Source organism: Diabrotica virgifera, chromosome 4 (assembly GCF_917563875.1).
Source record: "Diabrotica virgifera virgifera chromosome 4, PGI_DIABVI_V3a".
NCBI lineage: Eukaryota > Metazoa > Arthropoda > Insecta > Coleoptera > Chrysomelidae > Diabrotica > Diabrotica virgifera.
Genome location: NC_065446.1, coordinates 241,075,154 through 241,099,161, shown reverse-complemented (window position 1 = coordinate 241,099,161; position 24,008 = coordinate 241,075,154). Strand labels below are relative to the sequence as shown.

General features: G+C 33.0%; 1 protein-coding gene across 1 annotated transcript; it reads right to left on the bottom strand.

The window, feature by feature from the left end:
- Positions 1–743: 743 nt before the first annotated feature.
- On the bottom strand, positions 744–23,696 carry LOC114327436 (ankyrin repeat domain-containing protein 13C). The gene is made up of 10 exons (XM_028276064.2): positions 23,499–23,696; positions 23,357–23,398; positions 23,142–23,246; positions 22,930–23,061; positions 22,377–22,588; positions 17,750–17,881; positions 17,447–17,617; positions 13,686–13,835; positions 12,888–13,135; positions 744–3,538 (listed from the first exon to the last, which is right to left on the bottom strand). Exons 1-10 carry the CDS (start codon positions 23,608–23,610, stop codon positions 3,523–3,525), a joined length of 1,320 nt encoding a protein of 439 aa, XP_028131865.1. The 5' UTR covers positions 23,611–23,696; the 3' UTR covers positions 744–3,522.
- Positions 23,697–24,008: the final 312 nt, after the last annotated feature.

Genomic DNA, 24,008 nt, shown 5'->3' with positions numbered 1-24,008 from the left:
AAAATTCAATAATAACAACCAACATCGTGTGCCAGGACTACAAGTATTCCACATTAAGCTAACAAGAACAATATACGGAATGAAAATAACATAATTTAAAAACGAAATGTCAACAGGGTTCAAATGAGTGTATTACTAAAGATAGGCAACCAACCATACATGCGATAAATTTAAAATATTATTTTGTTTTAATAGTTAAAAAAGAATAATTTGCCCATATGCTCAAATGCATTTAGGGCAGAGAAAATAAGTAGATTTTTTAAACTATTAAACATGATGAGGGCAATGTCTAGTCATGTTTCATAGTTTAAAAAATCTACTTATTTTCTCTGCCCTAAATGCATTTGAGCATATGGGCAAATTATTCTTTTTCAACTATTAAAACAAAATAATATTTTAAATTTATCGCATGTATGGTTGGTTGCCTATCTTTAGTAATATACTCATTTGAACCCTGTCAACAATTCGTTTTTAAATGTTATTTTCACTTCGTATATTGTTCTTGTTAGCTTAATGTGGAATACTTGTAGTCCTAGCACACGATGTTGGTTGTTATGATTGAATTTTACCACAAATAAATTTTATAAATTTTTGGCTAGTGTACCAAACTACATATCAGTTCACACAACTTCATGTTACACTGTCTGTCTCTACTGTCATTAGTCAGAAACGCTTTCACACCTGTCACCTGTAATCAGTTGACTTTCACCTTTCTCTTTGTGAAGACAGAGAAATCAGCTCAACCACCCACATGCTTGTGGTATAGTCATATGGTGCCTTGAGGTATACCTTTTAAATTGCACCCATCGCCAGGGCTTAATAAATAATATGCCAATGTAAGACCTTTGGTCGGCATTTTAAGGGTTTTAACCCATGTATTTTTGGTGGCTTAGCATGTAGAGCTTGTAAGTATAACCTAATTTTTTATCTTGGTCATCCTTTAAAAAAATTTTTACTCTTGTCTTCACTAATTATGGTTGTACTTATTTTAGGCTTAGAACACTGATGATGCTCTCTTTAGAGCGAAAACGTTCTGTACTTTAATCTAGCCCTTTATTGGGGTTTTCAAACTAATATACCTTTTACACAGAAGATCTTTTTCTTAAACTTTTTTTACTTTATACAATCGAAGAAAATGATCAGAAGCTAACAATGTCCGATTGTTTTAATAGTTTTATGTTGATCAAGAATCATTATTGGTCAACATACAATTACTAAAACAATCGGACATTGATAGCTTCTGGTCACTTTCTTTGATTATGTAAAGAAATAATAAAATCAGTTAGGCCACTCTGGCTCTCATGGCCTCATATGAGGACAGACTAATGAGCTTTATGCAACATGTCTTGAAAATACTCCTCAAAATGGACCTAAAACACTGTCGAAATTTTATTGGTAAAGTTTTTTTGACAATATATAAAAAAATGGATTTTTGTAAAATATCAATGCAATTTATTAACTAATCAACAAATCATAAAATGTATATTTGTCAAAGTGTAGTTTGCTACTGAAATGAGTATTTTATACATAATGGAAATATTATATTAGTTATCATCAGTTTTGTACTTATCGTTATTGTTTTACTTAGATGTATAAAAGAAGAGTATTGAAAATGAATAATAAAAATAAAAATGAGCAGGAGTTTTCAGGTAAAAACGTTAAGACAGTTGGGCAGCTACTTAAAGTCCGTTCAGTTTCCAAGTATAACACCTTTGGATTTTTTTGGCTGCACATAAAACCGTTATTGTTTTATTTTCATGTATAGAAGAAGAGTATTAAAAATAAATATAAGCAAGAGTTTTTAGGTAAAGACGTTAAGATAGTTGGGCAGCTACAAGCCCGTTCAGTTTTTGGATTTTTTTGGCTGCACATTAAACCGAGTAAATTTTTTGTAACAACATCCTTTGATAAAATTGTAAAATTAATTAAATCATTTGGCAGCTATTTTGAGCTAATAATTTATTTAAAAGTGATTCGCTGCTGATTTATATTTGTATAGAGATCGAATAAAAAAGTTTTTCTTTTACTGGGTTCGTTCCAATCTTTGGAAAACGGTTCATCGTACCAACATCACCATAGTTTGAGCCATAAATAACCGCGTTTGGGACTTTGAATAATCCAAGTATCAAAAAATATGTTTCTACGCTCGTCTTTGCACATTGGTCCTTCGAGAGCCGGATGTTAAAATTTACACTTTTAATGAAACATAATTACTATTAGATTTCAATTTTTGTATTACTGAGACTATTTGAGTCACCTTCTCTTCCTATTTTTTTCAATAGTAATAAATTTTTGCAATTATTTTGTTTCGAAGTTAGAAAATGATCATTTCTGATGAAAACGAACGACTGCACTGAATTTACCTTTTACTAGTTGAAGTAGATTCTTCCTAACCCTTGTTAGTGAAAGTAGATTGCGGGAAAAAGAGAATCAACTCTTACTAGTTTGAGTTGACTATTCCTGGATCGATTCAGTAAATGTAGAATCTCATGTGCTTTTTTGATGAGTGCGCATCTCTTTGTTTTGACTGTTTCAACTACTTATCACAATTTGAACATACCCAGTAACATTTTATTTCTAGAATCGGTTGTTTGTGTTTGTGATGGTTCCGCTACTTGAGATTTTCAAAAAAAATTTGTATTAATTTTAGTTTTTATTTCTTTTTAAAATTTTAGGTGTTTCAAGTTTTAATAAGTTTCAAGTTTAAATAAGATTTTTCAGATGCTCCTGCCAGACAAAGTGTATGTTCAACAAATGTTTCTGCAAGAAGAAAAATGTGAAATGCAATTCAAAATGCCACAGCTCCGTGCCATGTAGCAACAAATAATAAAATCTTTATTTAAACTATTATAGTTAACTATTCTTTATCCCAACGTATAAATTAGTTGGACTCGAACCATCGTCTTGCAGATAAAGAGAGCGTGAGTTGGGTTTTAATTTTTCAAATAACCGCAGTATTATGGTTGTATGATCTCGTATTTTAGGAAGTTTTGACACTTGGTTGTTTGATTTTCACACCAGCAATGAATTTTTAAAACGCAGCAAACTGAGATACACCTTTAAAACCTATCAATGATCTATAAGCTCCAGATTCTTTCCAGAGCAAAATTCTGAGTGATTTTACTGCTTTACCATATCTTATTTGAATAAAGGCACGATAAAACACATGTATAATCCAATACCTTTAACTAAACCGACTCGAAGGTCTTTTGATCCAAAAGTCATCAACCACAAACACAACTATTCCAAATAAACAAGACAATTGGTGCTATAAATACTGCCTAAAGTGAACATCATCGGGACTTCAACGATAATCGTTGAGTCGTTAATGTTGTGAGCAAAACTGGTCTGATTATTGTTGGCAGTCGCTTTGCTCTTATTCTTGTACAACTTCTTGACGAGTTTGGACGGACGGTGTGCCGAAGCTGCGGCTAGATGGCGCTGGCGGTCGTGGTCGTACGGCAAGAGGAACTCCGGCTTCTTCTTGTAGCTTAACTCGAACCAGTTCAGTAGCTCAGGGCGTCATAAGTCTGGAAATCTAACAAAAGCAAACATAAGCATGTTCTGAATATTTGATCTCTAGTAAAATTAGGGCAAAATACATATCGAATATTTACCGAGTAATTTAATTCAATAAAATTGTGTTTTTACTAGGAAAGTTTTGGGGTAGTTCTGATTTCTTTCATTATATATGTATTTTGGGCTGCTGAATCCGAATATGAGGTTTGCGGACAAAATGTCGTGAAGGAACATTGAAAAAATCGCGAAAAAACCGAAAAATTTCTCCTTTTTTCCGTTTTTTTTGCTTAAACCTCGAAAACTATTAACTTTTAGTAAATGTTTTGTTAACAGAAATTAAAGTACTTAAAAATCTCTACAAATATCACTATATATTTTTTTTCAGACAAACCGCTCGGTCTAAAGTGCAAGTTCAAAATTTCAAAAACTCTGCAAAACCCACTTTGTACATTCTAAAACTTAATTTTTTATTAGAATGCTGTCATTTGATGAATTTCTCCTAATATCTAATAGTGGAACTTTTTGTTGCTTTTTCTTCTTCATGTACCATATCCTTTCAGAACGTTGGTTACCATCATAGCAATCTTAATTTTATTCACTGCCACCCTAAATAGCATGCTTATATCAACACAATACCAATCTCGCAAGTTCTTCAACCATGAGGTTCTTGTTCGTCCGAGACTGCGTTTGCCTATTTTTCCTTGCATAATATTTTGCAGTAACCTATATTTGGGACCTCTCATTACATGTCCGAAATACTCCAGCTTTTTTTTTGTTACACTGGGTCAAATGGCGCTATGTACCATATGTCAAATCAAACTACAAATCAAGTGCCATTGTCGTTTTCGACTAATACCCTAACGAGGCTTGTGATAGCACCAAGCGCATAGAACGATTGAGAAGAGCACAAAGAACACAATCTGCTGCAATATCATTCACAGAAATTATGGTACTCACTGTCTCGCAGGATAGATTTCTTGCAAACGCAAAGAATAGGAGCCGGTTGTGTGTTAATGAAGAAACTTCATGATGCAAAAATTGATTCAAAGCAAGCTCTGGAGGATGCTGATATCCTAATTCTCACAACAGCTCTTGAGATGGCACCTTCAAATGAACATGTGATAGAGGTGGAAGAATATATCGACCTTCTGTTCATTTTGATTGGCCTGTGTAATCCTAACACAAAAAAAGTATTTTTTCTGAAACCAGGAAAAGGAAAGGTTTCGCAAAGCTTCTACAACCCTCATCTGGCTGCTGAAAAATCCTAATGGACCATATCTTATTCCAATGGTTGTGATACTACTTCTGCGTTGTTTAATCACGGGAAACTGAAATTTCCTAAAGTCCTGCAGAAGAACACAGACTTGCAACCAATCATCGAGGCTTTTAAAGACCCTAATGCACATCAAGATGAGCTTTCCAAAGAAGGAAACATGTTTCTCATGGCTCTATATGGAAGAAAAAAGAGACCAGTCTGTACGATTTGAGATACAGAAAATACATGTCTTCATCATACAAAAATAAGACCAACATTGCCTCATCACTCCCTACCGAAGCTACTGCACGAGAGCATTCACTTAAGAGTTTACTATCAGGTGAAGCAATGGTTATCCTTATATCAAGCCACACCTGACGAGCAACAAAAAGATCCAAGTGAGTGGGGTTGGGAAAAAACTAATAGTGGCCTCGTGCCAGTGCCAACCACTTTGGACCCTGCACCAAGCTCACTACTACTCTACATTTCTTGTAAGTATAAAAAGGGCTGCCAACGCAATTGTGGATGCAGGAAGGTGGGCCTCAATTGTTCCCCAATTTGCAAATCATGCGAAGGATTATGTGGCAATGTTGAGCCCCCGGAAGATAGCTCTGATATAGAGAGACAGAGGTATGTAAAGTCTCACAAGTTATTTCGTATTCATTCGTCTCTCCTTGATATATGATCACAAATCAGCATCTCACTAACTCTTTTATTTTAAAGGAGAACTACCCCTGACGCTGAAGTTGGAGCAATCAGACCCTGAGCCAGGACATGATGACATCGAAGAACCTCAGCACAATACGGAAGGTATGTTTAATCTCACAATCTATTTTGCAATCCTCATCTCTCCTTCAGAACTGACACCATCTCTTTTATTTTCCAGAACAAGCAGAATATGTATCGAGTAATGGGACTCATCGCCACTGGAGAGACAGATCCAGGACCTTCTAAAAGACAGCGGCTCATATAATTTTATATTATAGGTACAACATTTTGTATTTTAATTTGTTTTGTATTTTAATTTGGAATACTAGGTAATAATCACGATATTTTAAGGTTTATTTTGTTTGAGTCCTACCTTTTGTGAGACTGAATTTGTATAATTTCAACTTTTTTTTCTTTTTAATTATTATTTCCATAAAAGGAAGTTTGAGTACTTTGTTTTTTAATTAAATGTTCAGAAAACTAGGAGAAATTGATCAAGTGACAGCATTCTAATAAAAAATAAAGTTTTGGGATGTAAAAAGTGGGTTTTGCAGAGACCGTTAAAGATTGGCAATTTTCAACTTGCAGTCTAGACCGAACGGTTCGTCTGAAAAAAAAAGTAAATAGTGATATTTGTAGAGAATTTTAAGTACTTTAATTTATGTTAACATACCTTTTACTAAAAGTTAATAGTTTTCGAGATTTAATAAACAAAGGGGGGAAAATCAGAAATTTTTCGCTTTTTTCAATGTTCCGTCACGAAATTTTGTCCACAAACCTCATATTCGGATTCAGCAGCCCAAAATACGTATATAATGAAAAAAAATAAGAACTACCTCAAAACTTTCCCACTAGGAGGTTCATAGAATACAAATTGACTGAATTAATTGTTTAGTTATATAAGGTCGTTAATAAAAAAACGTTATTTTCTTTCTTTCTTCCATCGAAATCTATCCTGAACATACTCTCAATTTGTTCCGACTATTTTTTTACTGTTATTTACCCATCTCGTATGTGGTCTTCCTTATGGTGGTCTACCTTTGTAAGGTCTCCAATGTTGTATTTTGGCTTTACAACATTGGTACTTTTGTCTAGCAATATGACCTATGAAACTATATTTGAGTTTGGCAATTTTTGTTTGGCAACACGATGTACTGATTGAATACTTTTTTTCATCAAATACTGAGACACTTTGCGGTTCTTAAGTATTCAACTGAGTTTTTCAAATCCTGCCTATGCCAATCTTGCTCTTCTAGTGATTTTCACACTTTGATTCTCTTTTGTCAAGTTTCAGAATTTGGCCTAAGTAATACATTCCTGGATTTGTTCTCATAGACGAAGAGGCAGCGCTGAAAAATCTCTTTAAATTTACTAAAGCTAAATTTTTCAAAGTTGATTACTGTGATTTTGTAGAGAAACATACTGCGGTCGGTCAAGCGAAACGTAGAACAGGGGTTACTGAGAGGGTATCAAAGTTGCTTTCCTACGAAGGTAATTATTTCCATTTACTAAGGCTGAAAATCAGTACACACATTCTAAATTGAATATAAAAAAGTTATTATAGTCGGTCAGCTGTATGACGGGACAGAGCCAGTCGGTCGGCCCCAATGGATGTACAGGGTTATTCACTATATTTTGACCCCCTTGTAAACTGCTTTATTTACAGAATTAGAAAAAATGTAAAATACAAAAGTTATTCGATTTTTTAATTATGATTTTTTGACATATATATCGTACTAGTGACGTCATCCATCTGGGCGTGATGACCAAATCGACTATTTTTTTAAATGAGACTAGGGGTCGTGTGCCAGCTCATTTGAAAGGTTATTCAATTCTCTATACAGTATTATAAACATTAAGATCATTATTTATACAGGGTGTTCCAAAAAAATTTTTGAAATATTAATTAAACAATTAATTTAATTAAAAAATTGTTTTTGGACACCCTGTATAATTAATCATATTAATGTTTATATTACTGAATAGGGAATTGAGTAACCTTTCAAATGAGCTAGCACTCGACCCCTATCCCCATTTAAAAAATAGTCGATTACGTCATCACGTTAAAATGGATGACGTTACTAGTACGATATATATGTCAAAAAATCAAAATTTAAAAATCGAATAACTTTTGTAGTTTGTATTTTCTAATTCTGTAAATAAAGCAGTTTACAAGGGGGTCAAAATATAGTGAATAACCCTGTACATTCATTGGGGCCGACCGACCGGCTCTGTCCCGTCATACAGCTGACCGACTATAATAACTTTTATTTATATTTAATTTAGAATGTGTGTACTGATTTTCAGCCTTAGTAAATGGATTTAATTACCTTCGTAGGAAAGCAACTTTGATATCCTCTCAGTAACCCCTGTTCTACGTTTCGTTTGACCGACCGCAGTATGTTTCTCTACACAATCACAGTAATCAACTGTGAAAAATCTACCTTTAGTAAATTCAAAGAGATTTTTCAACGCCACCTCTTGGACTATCACTGCCATTTATAGATATACACACACCCAAACTTATACGGAATCATCTGATATTTCTTATTATTTCGTGCGAATATAAAAAAAAGAATACACGAAGTCAAACATAATTTATTTTAAAGCAATTTAATAACAAATACGTAACAATTAAATAAAAAATAAAGTATTTAACAAACAAATTAAAACTAGTTGTTTTAAAGTCAATAGAATAAAAAATTTCAATGTAAAACGAATAATGTTTAAATTGTTTTTGGGTCATTCCATTTCAAATCACTCAATTTTGGAACAAAAAAAATTTTGGACCTCAGATTTGTCTGAAAATTTGTATATAGCTTCTGCGGGACGTAAAAATAAGATATTTAAGGTCAAAAAATCTTCTCCTTCTTTTTTTCTCAAAATGTTATTTTATGCGATTTTACAGTGATTTGGTGTTTATTTATACAAATTTGCATTTTCTATCGTAAAGTATCAATGGAAAACATAATATTTTAATAGAAGGGACTCAAAAATGTCATTATATGGCATTATAACAAGTTACTTTGATTCAAAACAAGCTTTTGATCAAATTTTATAGTGTAGAAAACGTTAAAATACCGTTTTTGTACATTTTTCTCAATTCCCAAAATACATCATAATCGATTTGGCTGAAAATTTGCTCACAGATAGACAAAACATAGGACTTTAAGTAGTGAGAAGCATTTGAATTATATTACAATAACAAAAAAGTTACATGCAATATTATAGTCAAAAATATAGGCGTCTACTGTAAGTAAAATTAACTCGAAAATATCGACCTCACGACAAAAATTATTAAAAAGAAATTATAATAATTGTAAATACGATTTATTTGGAACAATTTCAGTTCCTACCGTTTTTGTCGAAAAGTTAAAAATGGCGGAGATATTGAGCAAAACAGGTTCTCCTTTAAAATCAAGATGGCGGCTAACGTAACGGAGGAATTCATTCGTGACTTTAAATTTAGGCTACTATTGACTCCCCTAAAGATCAGAAAAATAAAATTTTGGGCAGCTCGGCATTCAAGGTCAAATGCTATCCCGACTGGACTAATATATACTTTTGAGTCTGATATTACTGCATGTAACTTTTTTGGTATTGTAATATAATTTAAATCCTTCTAACCACTTAAAGTCCTATCTTTTGGCTATCTGTGGGCAAATTTTCAGCCAAATCGATTGTATTAAATAGTGTGTTGTTATGCCTTCTGGTCCCAATTAATTAAAACTCAGGTTTTCCGATAACATTATATTTAATTCGAAGCCGATGATTCACTACATAAGTTGTTTACAATATTAACTTGACCTATCCTATACGTGAATACCTTCCAACTACATCGATAATCATAATACTCTTTCTCGACCGAGTTAATGTTTATATACACATTTAAATAATAACAAAACATGACAATTCAATGTTACTTGCGGTTATTGAATCCAAGAACAGATACTACATGGATTAATGACTTTGAATGAGTTTTAAACATCTTTTGTACAGGGTGATATTATAATACCATACGATGATGATGTATTTTGGGAATGGAGGAAAATGTAAAAAACGGTATTTTAACGTTTTTTACACTATAAAATTTGATCAAAAACTTGTTTTGATTCAAAATAACTTGTTATAATGCCATATAATGACATTTTTGAGTCCTTTCTATTAAAATATTATGTTTTTCATTGATACTTTACAACAGAAAATGCAAATTTGTTTAAATAAACACCAAATCACTGTAAAATCGCATAAAATAACATTTTGAGAAAAAAAGAAGATTTTTTTTACCTTAAATATCTTATTTTTACGTCCCGCAGAAGCTATATACCAATTTTCAGACAAATCGGAGATCCAAAATTTTTTGCCTGAGTGATTTGACATGGAATGTACCTTTTATTTTTTTTTTGGTACTCAGTGTTATCACCTCTAGTTCCTATGCAAGCTTTAGTTTGCGTGGGCACGTTCCTAATCAAATTATCAACATTTTGTTGTGGTAGGTTGCTCCATTCTCTAACAGCAGCTTATACTAGCCGTGCGGTATTTTGTGGATTATTCCGGCGAGCTCTAATTTTTCTTTTAAGCATATTCCACAAATACTCTACAGGGTTAAGCTCGGGTGAGCAAGCAGTCCACTAAAAACAAGGGACACCTTCTGTTTCAATAATCTCTCTAGTCACTCTAATGGTATGTGGAGGTCCATTATCATGCATGAAAATTAAATTTGCTCCTGTTGCATCCGTCCAGAGCCTAACTACAGGTTATAAACATACCTGTGAGCAGTTAAAGTTGATTGGATAAAAATTAAAGGAGTTTTTTTACGGATTACAATTATTCCTCTCCAGAACATTATACTTCCCCTTGTATATTTGTGAACAGATCTGACAGTTTTCGTTCTTGCTTGTCTTCTTCGACCTCTAAGTACACGATTTCGTGGGTCATCTGATTTTACACCAATCCTGACTTTTTCTGAAAATAGCACATTTTGTCAATTCCCAATGATCCAGTTTTGGTGGTGAAGACACCAATTTAGGCGACCAATCTTGGGCTGCCTGGATAACTCGGGAACTCCTAACTGTCTCCTGCTGTATACTTCTTGGCACGAACTCTTCTTATCGTTTCAACTGAAAAAGTTACACCTGTAGCTTCCAAAAGCTGCAGGTGAGAAATGGTTGGGTGTCTTCCAGCTGATTGGACAATTAAACGATCGTGGCAAGCCGTTATTACTTTTTGGCGACTTTCCCTTGCTTTATTTTTAAACTTTCCTAGTTCCTATTACCTAGCATAGGTTTTGGACAGAACGCCCTGTGTTACGCATAGCTCTACAGCTATGTCCTTCTGAGAACATTACTTTCTCCACAAGACCAATATATTTCCCCGTTGTAAGTTCTATAACCCCACATGAGGCATATTTTCGTTTTTGGACGCAAAAGTTAGTTTATTTATTTTCGTTCAATTTGCAACTCAAGCAAATAACCTATACCGTACCGAGCTGTACTATCTGAATGTCTTATCGATTTGTTTACTTTCAATAAAAATCTTTTTTCTTTGCAACAATAACAAGTTTTTTCAAAAGAAATAAATATTGCTTTGAAATACATGGTGATTCCATATAAGTTTGGGTGTGTGTATGTTTGTGTTTGTCATTGGTCAAATGTTGTTTATGTATATTAGATGGACCGGCGATTTAAAATTTTATATTTTCTACGTTGCCAAATGTACAGTTTCTGAGATAAACGGATAATATGCATATTTGTAGATAGGACCACCCATGTATTTTACAATCTTCTGTTACAGATTTATTCTCCATGCAGCACACATCCTGTTAATGGCCAATATTGGCCATTAATATGCAGAAATTAGTAAAAACATTTTTATTACAACCGTTGATATTAACACAAAGAGAAAATATATGGGCTACTTGCTGAATTTTCATGCAGAAAAAATTGTAAAAAACTGTAACAAAAGATTGAGTGGTCCTATTTAAAAATATGCATACTATCCGAAATTATAAAATTTTAAATCGTTGGTCCATCCAATATTTATTTATTCATTAAGCTCAACAGGCCTTATAGGCATAGGGCCAAAACTTTTACATTTTTGATTACATGAAGTAAAAAAAGACAGACGTACTCACAATCATTTAATTATCACTTCGACAATTGTCTCACATTGTAGTGAGTACGTCTGTCTTTTTTTACTTCATCTAAAATGAACTCACATATGCAACCCATTCAATATTTGTGATTACATTTTATTTACTCTTATAAATTCTATTTAATTTCACTTCAGTCTTTTTATACACATCTTCACCACTTCCCTCCATTTCCTTCTGTCCAATGCTTTGCTGCCTTTCCATCTCTCAATGTCACTTTTCTTCAGGTCTTCGTACATACTGTCCTTCCATTTTTTTCTTTTTCTGCCTTTCCTTCTCTTTTGTATTTGTCTTGGTGAAAGTACCATTTTTAGCATTCTTTCATTTCCTCTTCTTTCGATGTGCGCCAAATATCGTATCCTCTGTGCTTTGATTGTGGTCGTTATCGTTAGCTCTTTATACAGTTCTACAAATTCTTTATTGGTTTTTCTCTGCTGACCTTCTATTTTCACTCTTCCATATATATTGCTCTTTGCGTTTTCCTCTCGCATCTTTCTAAAAGGTCTGGTTCTGACTTTTTCAGCACCCATGTTTCGCATGCGTATGTTACTGTAGGTCTGATAACTGTCTTGTAAATTTTGATTTTTTTTTCTTGAGACGTATTTGGATTTCATTATTGTTCGTAATGCTTCATACACTTTATTTCCTTTAGCTCTTCTTGCCTTTATCTCCTGCTCCTCATGACCATTTTCATCTAATTGGCTCTCAGGTAATTCATTTCTTTGGCTCTTTTGAACGATTATGCTTTTTCTCCATCCATTTGTAATATGATGTTATTTTCTTTTTCTTTTTGTATCTCTCCCATTATCATATACCGTGTCTTCTTTTCATTTATTGTCCAATTTTTTTGGCTTCTTTAATTATGTTTTTCATTAACTTTTGTAGTTCTTTCTTGCTTGTTGGACAGAGCATCTGTAAATGCTAATGCTATGCATTGGTGGCCGTTTTAAATATCGTTTCTTGCATTTTTATTCTACTTTTCCTGATTATTGCTTCCAATATCAGATTGAATACAGTTGTCGGTAGTGGATCTCCTTGTCGTAATTCTTCCCTGGTTTTATTTTCTAAATAATCTCAAATAGCTCAAAGGGACAATTGCAGTTGAAGTGGGGGTAAAAGTGTTTTCAAATAAGGATATAAGTATTATTTGAGAACTTTAAAATAATATGCAGATAAAATTTAAAATAGTATCTATTTAAATAAAATCTCAATAATATCACCCAATTAATCAATACTTTAGATATATTCTTTTACCTTGTGGGATCTTCAACATAGTTCTTTGGTATCATGAACAGATGCTTGGGAATGTCGTCTCTGAACTCGAAATGTTGGAATGTGATTTTGGCCGTCACGGTAGGCAAAATCGGGATTTCGACTTTGACTGGAAACCCATTGGGCAGCTTGAACGTTATGAAATCCCTCAATTTAGCAAAATGTTTGAATGGCGCTATTACTTCCAAGACGTTCAAGAGCATTTCGACAGATAGAGGAAAATCCGCACTCTGGAAAACAATAAAAAAGTTATACATTATTAAAAGAAGCTAAGGAGTCGATATAAACCCAAAACAATCTAAACTCATGTCAAATTAAAGTAATTTGGCATGAATTTACAATAATTAATAAATTGTTTTCGTTCATAGCCATCACAGTAGATGACGCCTTTGTACGCTTACCACTCGAGTGTGAAATATTCAGGAGACATTTGTCCTAATTGTCTAAATATTCAGGAGACCTGATGAGATCTAATGAGATCGAAATTACGTCATAATGCGGTTCTTTTACCGATTATCTCTATGAGCAAGAATAAAATAATTTTCAAACGTGCAAAAACTGTAGTAAAGCAAACTGCTGTTAGATTAATAAGATTTTCTATTTAGTTTTTATTTTGTAAGAGGGTAAAACGCAAAGCTCTGAGCATAAATTGAAAAGGCACCAAATGTATCCAAATTTGTGACTCAAAATACATTGTGACTCAAAAATAAACTTTATTTTAGTTTTTTGTGCAACACTGAGAGCTTTTTGCCTTACCCTCGTATACTACAGAATATTTACCATGGCTATCGTCGCCTTAAACGCTTTTGTGGATTCTTTGTACACCAGATCTCGTCCTAGCCTAGGATAATTATTTACATCGGCCTGTACGTACTCTGGCCAGGTTACTTTCTTATCCGGTGGAGGTATTAGACTATTTCTTCGAACAGGCTAAAAGAGGAAACGAATACATTATATAAACAATGACACATTTACACATATACAGAGTGTCCCCGAAAATAGTGCGTTCCTTAAAGATATAGGTAGAAGACACAATGTAGAGCAAAAAAGTCTTATAACATTTTTTTCTAAATTGATCCGTTTGACCAAAAAAACGAAAATACATTTTGATATGCAAATTGAAGTCTGGCAACAACGCGCAACTCAAAAATCTAAAGATTAAAAAAGTAGGTTTGTAGGTCAGTTGCATCTGGTAGGTAAAATAATGTAAATATCAACCAAATCCATATCCATTATTTTGCAGGTAGTTACCTACGATGTCAATAACTCCAAAAATCACACCTCAAATTAAATAAACAAGGGGGATATTAGGTTAAATTTCCACAGTCACAGCAAGTTCTTCTAGGCTACCTTGCCATATCATTCAAATTTATGAAAATAAAAATTCACTTATATGGAGAACAATGTAATTTTTTTCTTGGAAACAGTTAACTTTAGAAAAAAATGTTATAGGACTTTTTTGTTCTAAAATGTGTATTATATCCATACCTTAAAGGAACGCACTATTTTCGGGGACACCCAGTATAGTACAACTTCATTAAGTCGAACCTTAATAAGTCAAAAACCTCTAAAACTAGAAAAACAATTTTGTTCCCTTTCCTTCAAGCTCCAAAACCTCCATTACTGGAATTCTCAACCCTCTATTTTAATTCCAAAAATGAAAGCAGTTAAAATCCAATATCTGCCCACCAATATCACATCAACATTACAGCCTATGGATCAAGGTATCATTAAAAACTTCGTGATTATATCGAAAAGAAGTTATCAGGAAATGTTAGATAATATGGAAGAAAAAAAGAATTTTACTATGGATATACTGCAAGCCATGAAATTGCTGATAAAGCTTGGCGAAATTTAACTGCGACTACTGTAAAAAACTGTTATGTTTACTGTGGAATACATCTCCTGCAAAATGGAATACAGTGGAGTCTGAATTAACAATATCCTTTGAGGATATACCATACATCATGGACTCACATTTTTCATATACATACTCACACCTGCAACTTTTTCATCATCCTTTGAGGACTTTGTTACGTGCGATGATGAAGTTGCGAGTGATACATTATCTGATGACGAAATTATCAATTCAGCAGCTCAGAAGACTTGAATAATATGTACTATATTTATGAGCATTCATGGGTTTCCATCAGAAGCAAGAACAGCATTGAATTCTTTACGGAATTTTATAGAGCAAACCAGCAACTCTCAACAATAGAATTACACCTTAGACAATGCTATAGATATAGAACAATCGAATTATCTAAAGCAAAAAATACTGACGTTTTTTAATGCCATATTTGTTATTTTAAGGATGTTTTGAAATAATGTTGATTTATAATAAATAAAAATATATTTGTTACTCTGTAACTTAAATTTTTATTTATTTCACCCCTATAACTAGGAATTGCAAGAATGAATCTCAACTTCAATGGCGAATCAAAATTCGACACAGTCGAAATCCTCCATAAATCGTAAACTCGATCCGTAAAATCGTAATAAAATATATAAATATTTGCAGTAGAATCTCTAAAGTCGAACATCAAAAGAGACTACAAAAACTTGTAGTCTCTTTTGATGTTCGACTTTAGAGATTCTACTGCATATATTTATTTATTAATCATATGGGAAACCCCCATTAATAGTGTAATTATAAAGTAAATAATAATAATAACTAGCACCAACACAATAAAAGTAGTACTCATAAGAAGATAACAATGCAATAATACAAACAATCACAGTATACCTAAAATATAAAATGTAACAAATATAACATATAACACTAAATTTAACAAGACGTATTAACAATAATGAAACAGACGTTTTTACAACAATGAACATCATAAAGCCAGAGATCTCTTCAGTTGATCCAATGAAATATTGAAAACATCAACATTACTACTATTTAATAATCCCATATACCAGTGGTTCCCAACCTTTTATGTCTGGCGACCCACCTTCTGATATTTTTTCATATTAGCGACCCATACCTCACCCATGATGATATATATCTATGTTATTCAGCTACTTTAAGAGCCAAGCCGCGACCCACCTGAAACCTGTCCGCGACCCACTAGTGGGTCGCGACCCACCGGTTGGGAAACGCTGCCATATACCTATCGACTGGACTATGAAAACCATAGGATGTTCTGTGGTACGAGACACTGAACATTAAAATCAATTTGGCTCAAGAGACTTGGACAATCAATTTGTGCGTTAATCAACTTATGTAGAAAGATTGCACCAGAGATGTCACGACGTAATCTAAAAGGAAGTAGAGAGAGATGGGATTCTACAGTTGAGTAATCATGGTTAACTATAGTTAGATACGATTTGAATGCGCAGTAACGTAAAAATGTATGTTGGATCCTCTCGACCGTATCGATATGGTTTTGATAGTAAGGGGACCAAACCACCGAGCAGTACTCCAACAAGGATCTAACAATTGAGCAATAAACCAATCTCGTTGCTACCACAGAAAAACACTTACAATTTTGCATAAAAAATCCTAGAAGCTTAGATGCCTTTACAGAAATAGTATTAATGTGTTCTACAAAAGAAAGTTTATCATCCATAATGATACCCAAGTCTTTAATGGAAGAAACGCGATTGTGTGGTTAGATATAGAATAACTCGTTTCAACACTTCCAACCTTATGTGTAAATTTTATGAAAGAGCACTTATTGGTATTTAAATTAAGTACCTATATTTTGAACGCACCAGGCATGTAGACAGTCTAAATCCTCCTGTAACAAATCTTGGTCTCTAATCGTTTCTATAACTCTCCAGAATTTTAAATCATCAGCAAACATTAAACAATTACTATTAAGAAAGCAGTCAATTATATCATTAACAAAGATGTTAAAAAGGAGAGGTGAAGTATGACCACCCTGAGGAACTCCAGAGCTTACTTTTATTTCAACGGAGAGTTGACTACCAATCTTCACGATTTGACTGCGATCCGTTAAGTAATTTTTTATCCACTCTCCACAAATTCAGCATGAAAACCAAACAAGTCCAACTTACACAAAAGAACTTGATGATCCACACGATATATTATCGTCAGACGATTTGGACTGCCATCAGTAACAAACTGAAGGCTTCAATATAATCAACTGTATCTTTATGCAGAGGCTTGAACGGAGACATGTGCTACGATCGAGAGCAATGGCGATTGGGAATCGGAAGACGTCGTAGAACGTTATGAACCGATTATATATATATATATATATATATATATATATATATATATATATATATATATATATATATATATATATATATATATATATATATATATATCTTTATGCAGCAGTTAATTTTTAACAATGTTACCAATCTGTCTGAAAACCAGCATGTCATTGGTCAAAACACTATCACTTCGACAAAAAAGTCCTGAAAGTGATTGAAAAGCGTAGAAATGAGTGATGCAGATATCTAGTAAATATTAAGATGGATAAGAATCATTAGATTTATCACTTATTAGTAGAAGTAAATATTGTTTCAATTAAAACTTAAATAAAAAATAATAATTTCCTTACAGCGCCATTTTGGTCAAAGTTTTGTATGTTGCCACCTTTCGTCAAACTTTCCAGGATTGCCTTATTTTTCTGTAAGTCGTCCGACGACAGATGCTCACGTCGTTTTCTACTTTCCAAGTGCAGCCCATGTACAGTGTACAAATCGCTTTCATATTGACCAGCAACTAATTCCTTAAAAAAAGTATTATTAAGACTGGATAGAGAGACCACAGTAATATACACCTTCTCTCCCCCCCCCTTCACTCTTTCTCTATGTGTCATAGATACTTTTCAACATATACATTGTAAATGTGATATATTTACCTTTCTATCTTCTCTAAAAATCCAACCAGATTGAGCTCTAGCAAACGATATGCTCTTCGTTGAGATTTGTGCTGCCATGATATCTGTTGACATTAACAGATCTACTTCATCTTCTATTTCCAACTCGCTTTCCTATGAAATAAAAAGAAAAATTGATTATAATATGTATTTATAAATAATAATAATATAGCCCAGCACCCAGCCCATGGGCTGCAAAGAACAACTTATAATCGACTCAGATATTTCCATAAATATACCAAAAAGGGACCTTTTTACTGTTTACAAGAAGGGCTTGATAATATGCCTATGATAATATAGTGACCTTTTTAAAGCATGTAATGACAGAGTGAAAGACTAAGATTCACCTTCAAATACCTGGTGAAAATTACATCGAAATTGAAGATATTCCAATTAACCGGAACCTTTTCCAATTCAGTCTACTTTGATTCTGTCTAGCAATGAATCCACTATCCCAGCTACTGAACTCCACTAACTCAGGTTTTACAATTAAAAATAACAATATACTGTTGTGGCGAAGCTTAATCATTTGTTCAACTTAACTCGGTTGAACTCTAAATAATGTCCTTTTCTTTTTGGGGCTGTCCATTAATCACGTGATGTTCGAAAGGGGGGGAGGGGTCCATAAAAATCACGAAACATCACAAGGAGGTAGGGGGTGTAGTAATATATCACGTGTATTTTTTTTTTTCGGAAAATGCCCGATACTTAACCCGTTACGTGTAGTTATTTTTTCGTCAAATGCGTACAAAAATCGAAAACGGCATTGCTGTGACTAATAAAAAAAATCCATTTCTCTTTCATAATATACACAACCCAGCAAATTGGTTCCACACAAATTATCTTGAATGTTATGATAAGAAGCGACCCATTTCAAATCGTTTTGTTGTGAATGTAGCATATGTTTCCACTAAATAGGAATACTGACCGGGACTGTCGACCTCTCCGACTTTTTATTTATGAGCCTTTAGTCTTTAGTCTTTTTGCAAAAACTTACTCAAAAAGAGGTTCTTATAACAAATTCACAGGATGCCGGGAGGTGCCGTGGTCGAAAAATTGTTTAAATAATATTTTTAAACAAATTCACAAAAATAATTTTTTCATTTCTAACAATTTTTGTTAGATAATTTGAGTCATTTTGAGCAAAATAGGTATCTTGTGATGTTTCTCTAAAATTGGTCTTTGTCGAGTTATACGTAATTTAAAATTTGAAAAATGCGAAAATGGCCATTTTCAAGGCTTAATAACTCGATTAAAAATTATATTATGAAAGTCAGAAAGCAATCAAATCAAAGTTTAAAATCCCTCCTTTAAGATCCAGAATTTTTGTCTTTATTTTAATACAAAGCTGTTATTTTTAATTATTAACAATTATAGCGCCGTAGTCCAGACTGCATCGTCGCCCCCCTTAGCGAAATTATTTCGATTAGATTTTTTTGCTAAAAAAAGTCAAAAAGAGGTCCTTATAACAAATTCACAGGGTGCCAGGCGGTGCCGTGGTCGAAAAATTATTTAAACAATTTTTCTTAAACAAATTCACAAAAATAATTTTTTTACTTCGAACAAATTTTTTTCAGATAATTTTGGTCACTATGAGCAAAAAAGGTCTCTTGATTTTTCTTTAAAATTCATTGTTGCCGAGTTATACGCGATACGCTTAGTTATTAAGCCTTGAAAATAGCCATTTTCGCATTTTTCAAATTTTAAATCGCGTATAACTCGACAACAATCAATTTTAGCGAAAAATGACAAGATATCTTTTTTGTTTAGAATGACCTAAATTATCTAAAGAAATTGTTCGAAATGAAAAAATTATTTTTGTGAATTTGTTTAAAAAAATTGTTTAAACAATTTTTCGACCACGGCACCGCCTGGCACCCTGTGGATTTTTTATAAGGACCTCTTTTTGAGTAAGTTTGTGCAAAAAAATCGAATCGGAATAATTTCGCTAACGGGGGCGACGATACAGCTCGCTCTATTTTTACCTGCTTTTTAAAGTTTTACCTACTTAAACCCAAGCCCTGTCGTTTCAACACTTGATTATAATTTACGATCCTAAATTTAGGATAGTGTAATAGCGAGCTTTGGTGACTGAATTTAGTGTCCTAAATCGTATCCTGAATATCGGTCCTGAATTTAGGATAATGTAATACCCACTTAAGCTAGGTGATCTGTATAAAGAACTATTTACAGAGTATAAGAAAGGAAAAAATCCTGGTGTCACTCAAAAAGAATTTAATGAATTGTGGGTTAGCGGGAAACAAAAATATACAAAGGAAGAATTTTTGTAGATACTAAAAAATACACGTGATATAGGGGGTGGGGGGAGATTAGTTTTAAACCTCACCATGTATCACCAAGGGGGAGAGGGGGTTAAAAAATGCCAAAAAACGTGATTAATGGACGGTCCCTTTGGTTATCTCATAGGAAATTTTCAGTACACAAAAGGCATAAGAGAAAAAATTGTGATTGAATTTCGTATTCAAATCCCACGATCTATTAAGGTATTTTTGCAATCCACATATTATTTAAATAAACTATTATTTACTTAGAAATAATAACAATGGAAAAACCAGAAATATATTTTACAAACAATGATCAATTTATGATTTTTTTAGAGATAAATTGTTAACTAAGTACTACATCTCAACCAGTTTTTATTGTCATATGTAACATACTAATCAGTTAATCAATCTGTATTATCTTTAAACAATAATTGCTTCTAAATAACAATAGAAAATAAAATGTGAAATATACAGGGTGTTTGGTAAAGAATGGGCCATAGCTTAACCTCAGGTTCCTGAGGTTAAAATAGGCCGATTTAAGCTAACTTACCTTAGTACAAAGTTTATAATAACCGAGATACAGGGTGTCAAAGTTAAACTTTTTTTTATTTATTATTGAATATTTCCTGACAGGTGAGATAACAACATGAAATTTGGTATGTGGGGGTTTTTTAGGTCGAGAAAACTAAATTCCCTACCAAAAATTATGTATTGCCCAGAGGGCGCCACATACGCCTTTCAGTACTCATTTATTACGTTCAATTTTTTTTATCCCTCACTCTGTATAATTTTGACATTAAAATTTTTATTCTCCTATTAGTTTCACTTAAAAAAGGTATACTTCTTTCATTTCCCTAAACTCAACCGTTTTCGAGATAAACGCATTTTAAATCTGCTATATACCATCATTTTTAGCATATCATTGTAGTTACACCCGAAAAATAACTTAAAACCATAAAATTATCCAAAAATGTATCGCAAATTTCTTCAAATGGAATTTGCGATGCAATGACATAAATTTGAGAACTGGCACAATTATTATGGTTTTAAGTTATTTTTCGGGTGTAACTATAATGATATTATGCTAAAAATGATGGTGTAACGCAGATTTAAAATGCGTTTATCTCGAAAACGGTTGAGTTTCGGGAGATGAAAGAAGTATACCTTTTTTAAGAAAAAGTAATCAGAGTGAGGGATAAAAAAATATGAACGTAATAAAGGAGTGCTGAAAGGCGTATGTGGCGCCCTCTGGGCAATACATAATTTTTGATAGGGAATTTAGTTTTCTCGACCCAAAAAACCCCCACATACCAAATTTTATGTTGTTATCTCATACCTGTCAGGAAATATTCAATAATAAATAAAAAAAAAAAGTTTAATTTTGACACCCTGTATCTCGGTTATTATAAACTTTGTACTAAGGTAAATTAGCTTAAATCAGCCTATTTTAACCTAAGGAACCTGAGGTTAAGCTATGGCCCATTCTTTACCAAACACCCTGATATAGGTTAATCCTTATTTCAAACTTTATTCCAATTAATTCTGTGTATGTTCAATTCCTAGAATTGATGTAATATTTGGTTTGACAATTAAATTTATCTGATATAAGTAAGAAATAAGTAGCAAATGTAAATTTATTTATTACATTACATATTATTTATTTATTAGCATGGGTCCTGAACGAAACATCCAAAAACAAACTCGACACATTTGAAAGGAAAGTACTGAGGAGAATACTAGGACCTGTAAGGGAAAACGGAATCTTCAGAAGCCGATACAACAACAAACTTTATCAACTTTATAAGGAAACACCCCTGTCAGACTTCATTAGAATACAAAGATTGCAATGGGGCAGACATGTGATAAAAATGGGAGAGGATAGGCTACCAAAAAGAGCACTGAATGCTAGAATGCAGGGAAAGAGACCAGTTGGAAAGCCAAGAAAGCGCTGGGAAGACACAATAAACAGCGACGCACAACCCCTTTTAGGAGTCCGTGTTTGGAGAAGAGCAGCCACAGACAGGCAAGGGCGGAGGCAAAAAATAAAGGAGGCCAAGGCTCAATTTGGGCTGTAGTGCCATAAAAGAAAAAGAAGGTTCGTACTGTTAAGTGAACACCATACAGAGAGGTTAGTCAGTTATAATTGCAATATGGCAGGATCATATTGATATTTTATAATTTTAAAGCAGTCTATTTCATCAGCAAATAGTAAGGTGCTACAATCCTGAAATCAGTTGGTAATATCATTAATAAATAGGTTAAAGAGTAATGGACCCAAATGTACCTTAATATACCATGGTTTAATTTAGTGAATTAACACTTACCTCATGCCTTACTTTTTGATATACTTTAGATACATTATCTAATACAGTCAGACTCTCATTTGGTTTAGCATGTCCATTAAAAATAAAAGATATATCTCCTCTTTCCCATCTCATATCAGAAAAGTCTACCAAGGTTGTATCTAACCTAATATTTGCTCCACTTTTATATATCTTGCATATATCAGAAGGCAAGATCCTAGAAACTAAAGGTACTGAAACAGAAAATAAAATAAAACAATATGCTAGGAACACATCATTGGCTTACTGCCAAAACCAGTAAACTCCACTTTTTGTTGATTTTGTTGAAAAATTTTCAAAGAATGTACTGACAAAGTCCAAACATATTTTAAATGAGGTAAACAGAAGGGCTTCAGAAAAGCTCCAATAATGACACTTTTATTCAGCTGAAAAAGATATATTGCACAGATCATTTTTAAATTCAGACGATTTTTTATTTCAAATTTTAAAAGTTTAAAACATAGATTTCTCAGAAGGTTGAAAAGTGGAGATAGCTGATTTTGGCAGTAAGCTGATGATACACACTAATACTAACCCCAAGAATGGAAGTCCCATTTTAACTCCATGTAGAAGTCATCTATTTTACTTAAAGCTTTTACTAAATTCGGTCTCCTTTCTTCCATTTGTTCCCTAGATTGCTGCCTAAATTTTCTAACCAAAGAAGAAACTAAAAAAGGAACATTAAACAGTGAGTTTGCCATCCAAATGTTACAAGTATAAAACAGTTACAATTTTAAACATAATTACTTGTGGGTCGATTTCCATAGCTCACAGCTTCTGCCAGAACGGTCCAACCTAAACCATTTTTCACTTTTACAGGAGCGTCATGTTTTAAAAGCAGTTGAACACATTCTAAAATAATAACCTAATTAATTGTTTCATTGGCACTATTTAATAACTTGTAAAGTCTATTAAAAATATGAGTCAAACGCAAAATTTTAATACTAAAAATAGAAACAAACCTTTCCTTCCTAGCATAACAGCCAGGTGTAGGGCAGTATTACCTGAAAAAAGATAAATAATCAAATTTATTGATAATAATAACCTCAAAAGTTTTGTTTAGATTCGTAATTTGAGCTTATATTCGGGAATAAGTTATCTTACCGTGTTTATCCTTTGAGGCCACATCGTGTTTTCTTATTAAACGAGATAGACTAGGTAAATCATTTTCGAATACTGCTTTATGCAGTGGAAAACCATCACTTTCATCCGCCATCACAATATCAAAACTGGAAAATGGGAAAATGAGGTGGGAGGGGAGATGAAAAATTACCTGTCGATAAACGTCAGATAAACGTCAAAACAAAATGACAATTCTTCTTTTTTACGTAATTAAGAATTTTCTTAGGTCTTTTACGTTTTAGGACAATAAACTAAAAAACAGATGTACCTTTCCATTATTTTTCATCTACTTCCATAATTTTCTTATACAGGGTGTCCCGAAAAGATTGGTCATAAATTATACCACAGATTCTGGGGTCAAAATAGGTTGATTGAACCTCACTTACCTATATACAATAGTGCACACAAAAAAAGTTACAGCCCTTTGAAGTTACAAAATGAAAATCAATTTATTTTCATATATCGAAAACTCTTGGAGATTTTTCATTGAAA

What these genes read in the sequence shown, in the direction of transcription:
- LOC114327436 (XM_028276064.2), bottom strand. Translation starts at nt 23,610, where the DNA reads ATGGCGGATGAAAGTGATGGTTTTCCACTGCATAAAGCAGTATTCGAA. An exon ending in CTATGGAAATCGACCCACAA is followed by an intron (nt 23,062 to 23,141) that starts GTAATTATGTTT and finishes TTCCTTTTTTAG; the next exon opens with TTTCTTCTTTGGTTAGAAAA. An exon ending in TTAAGGCGACGATAGCCATG is followed by an intron (nt 13,136 to 13,685) that starts GTAAATATTCTG and finishes ATTGTTTTCCAG; the next exon opens with AGTGCGGATTTTCCTCTATC.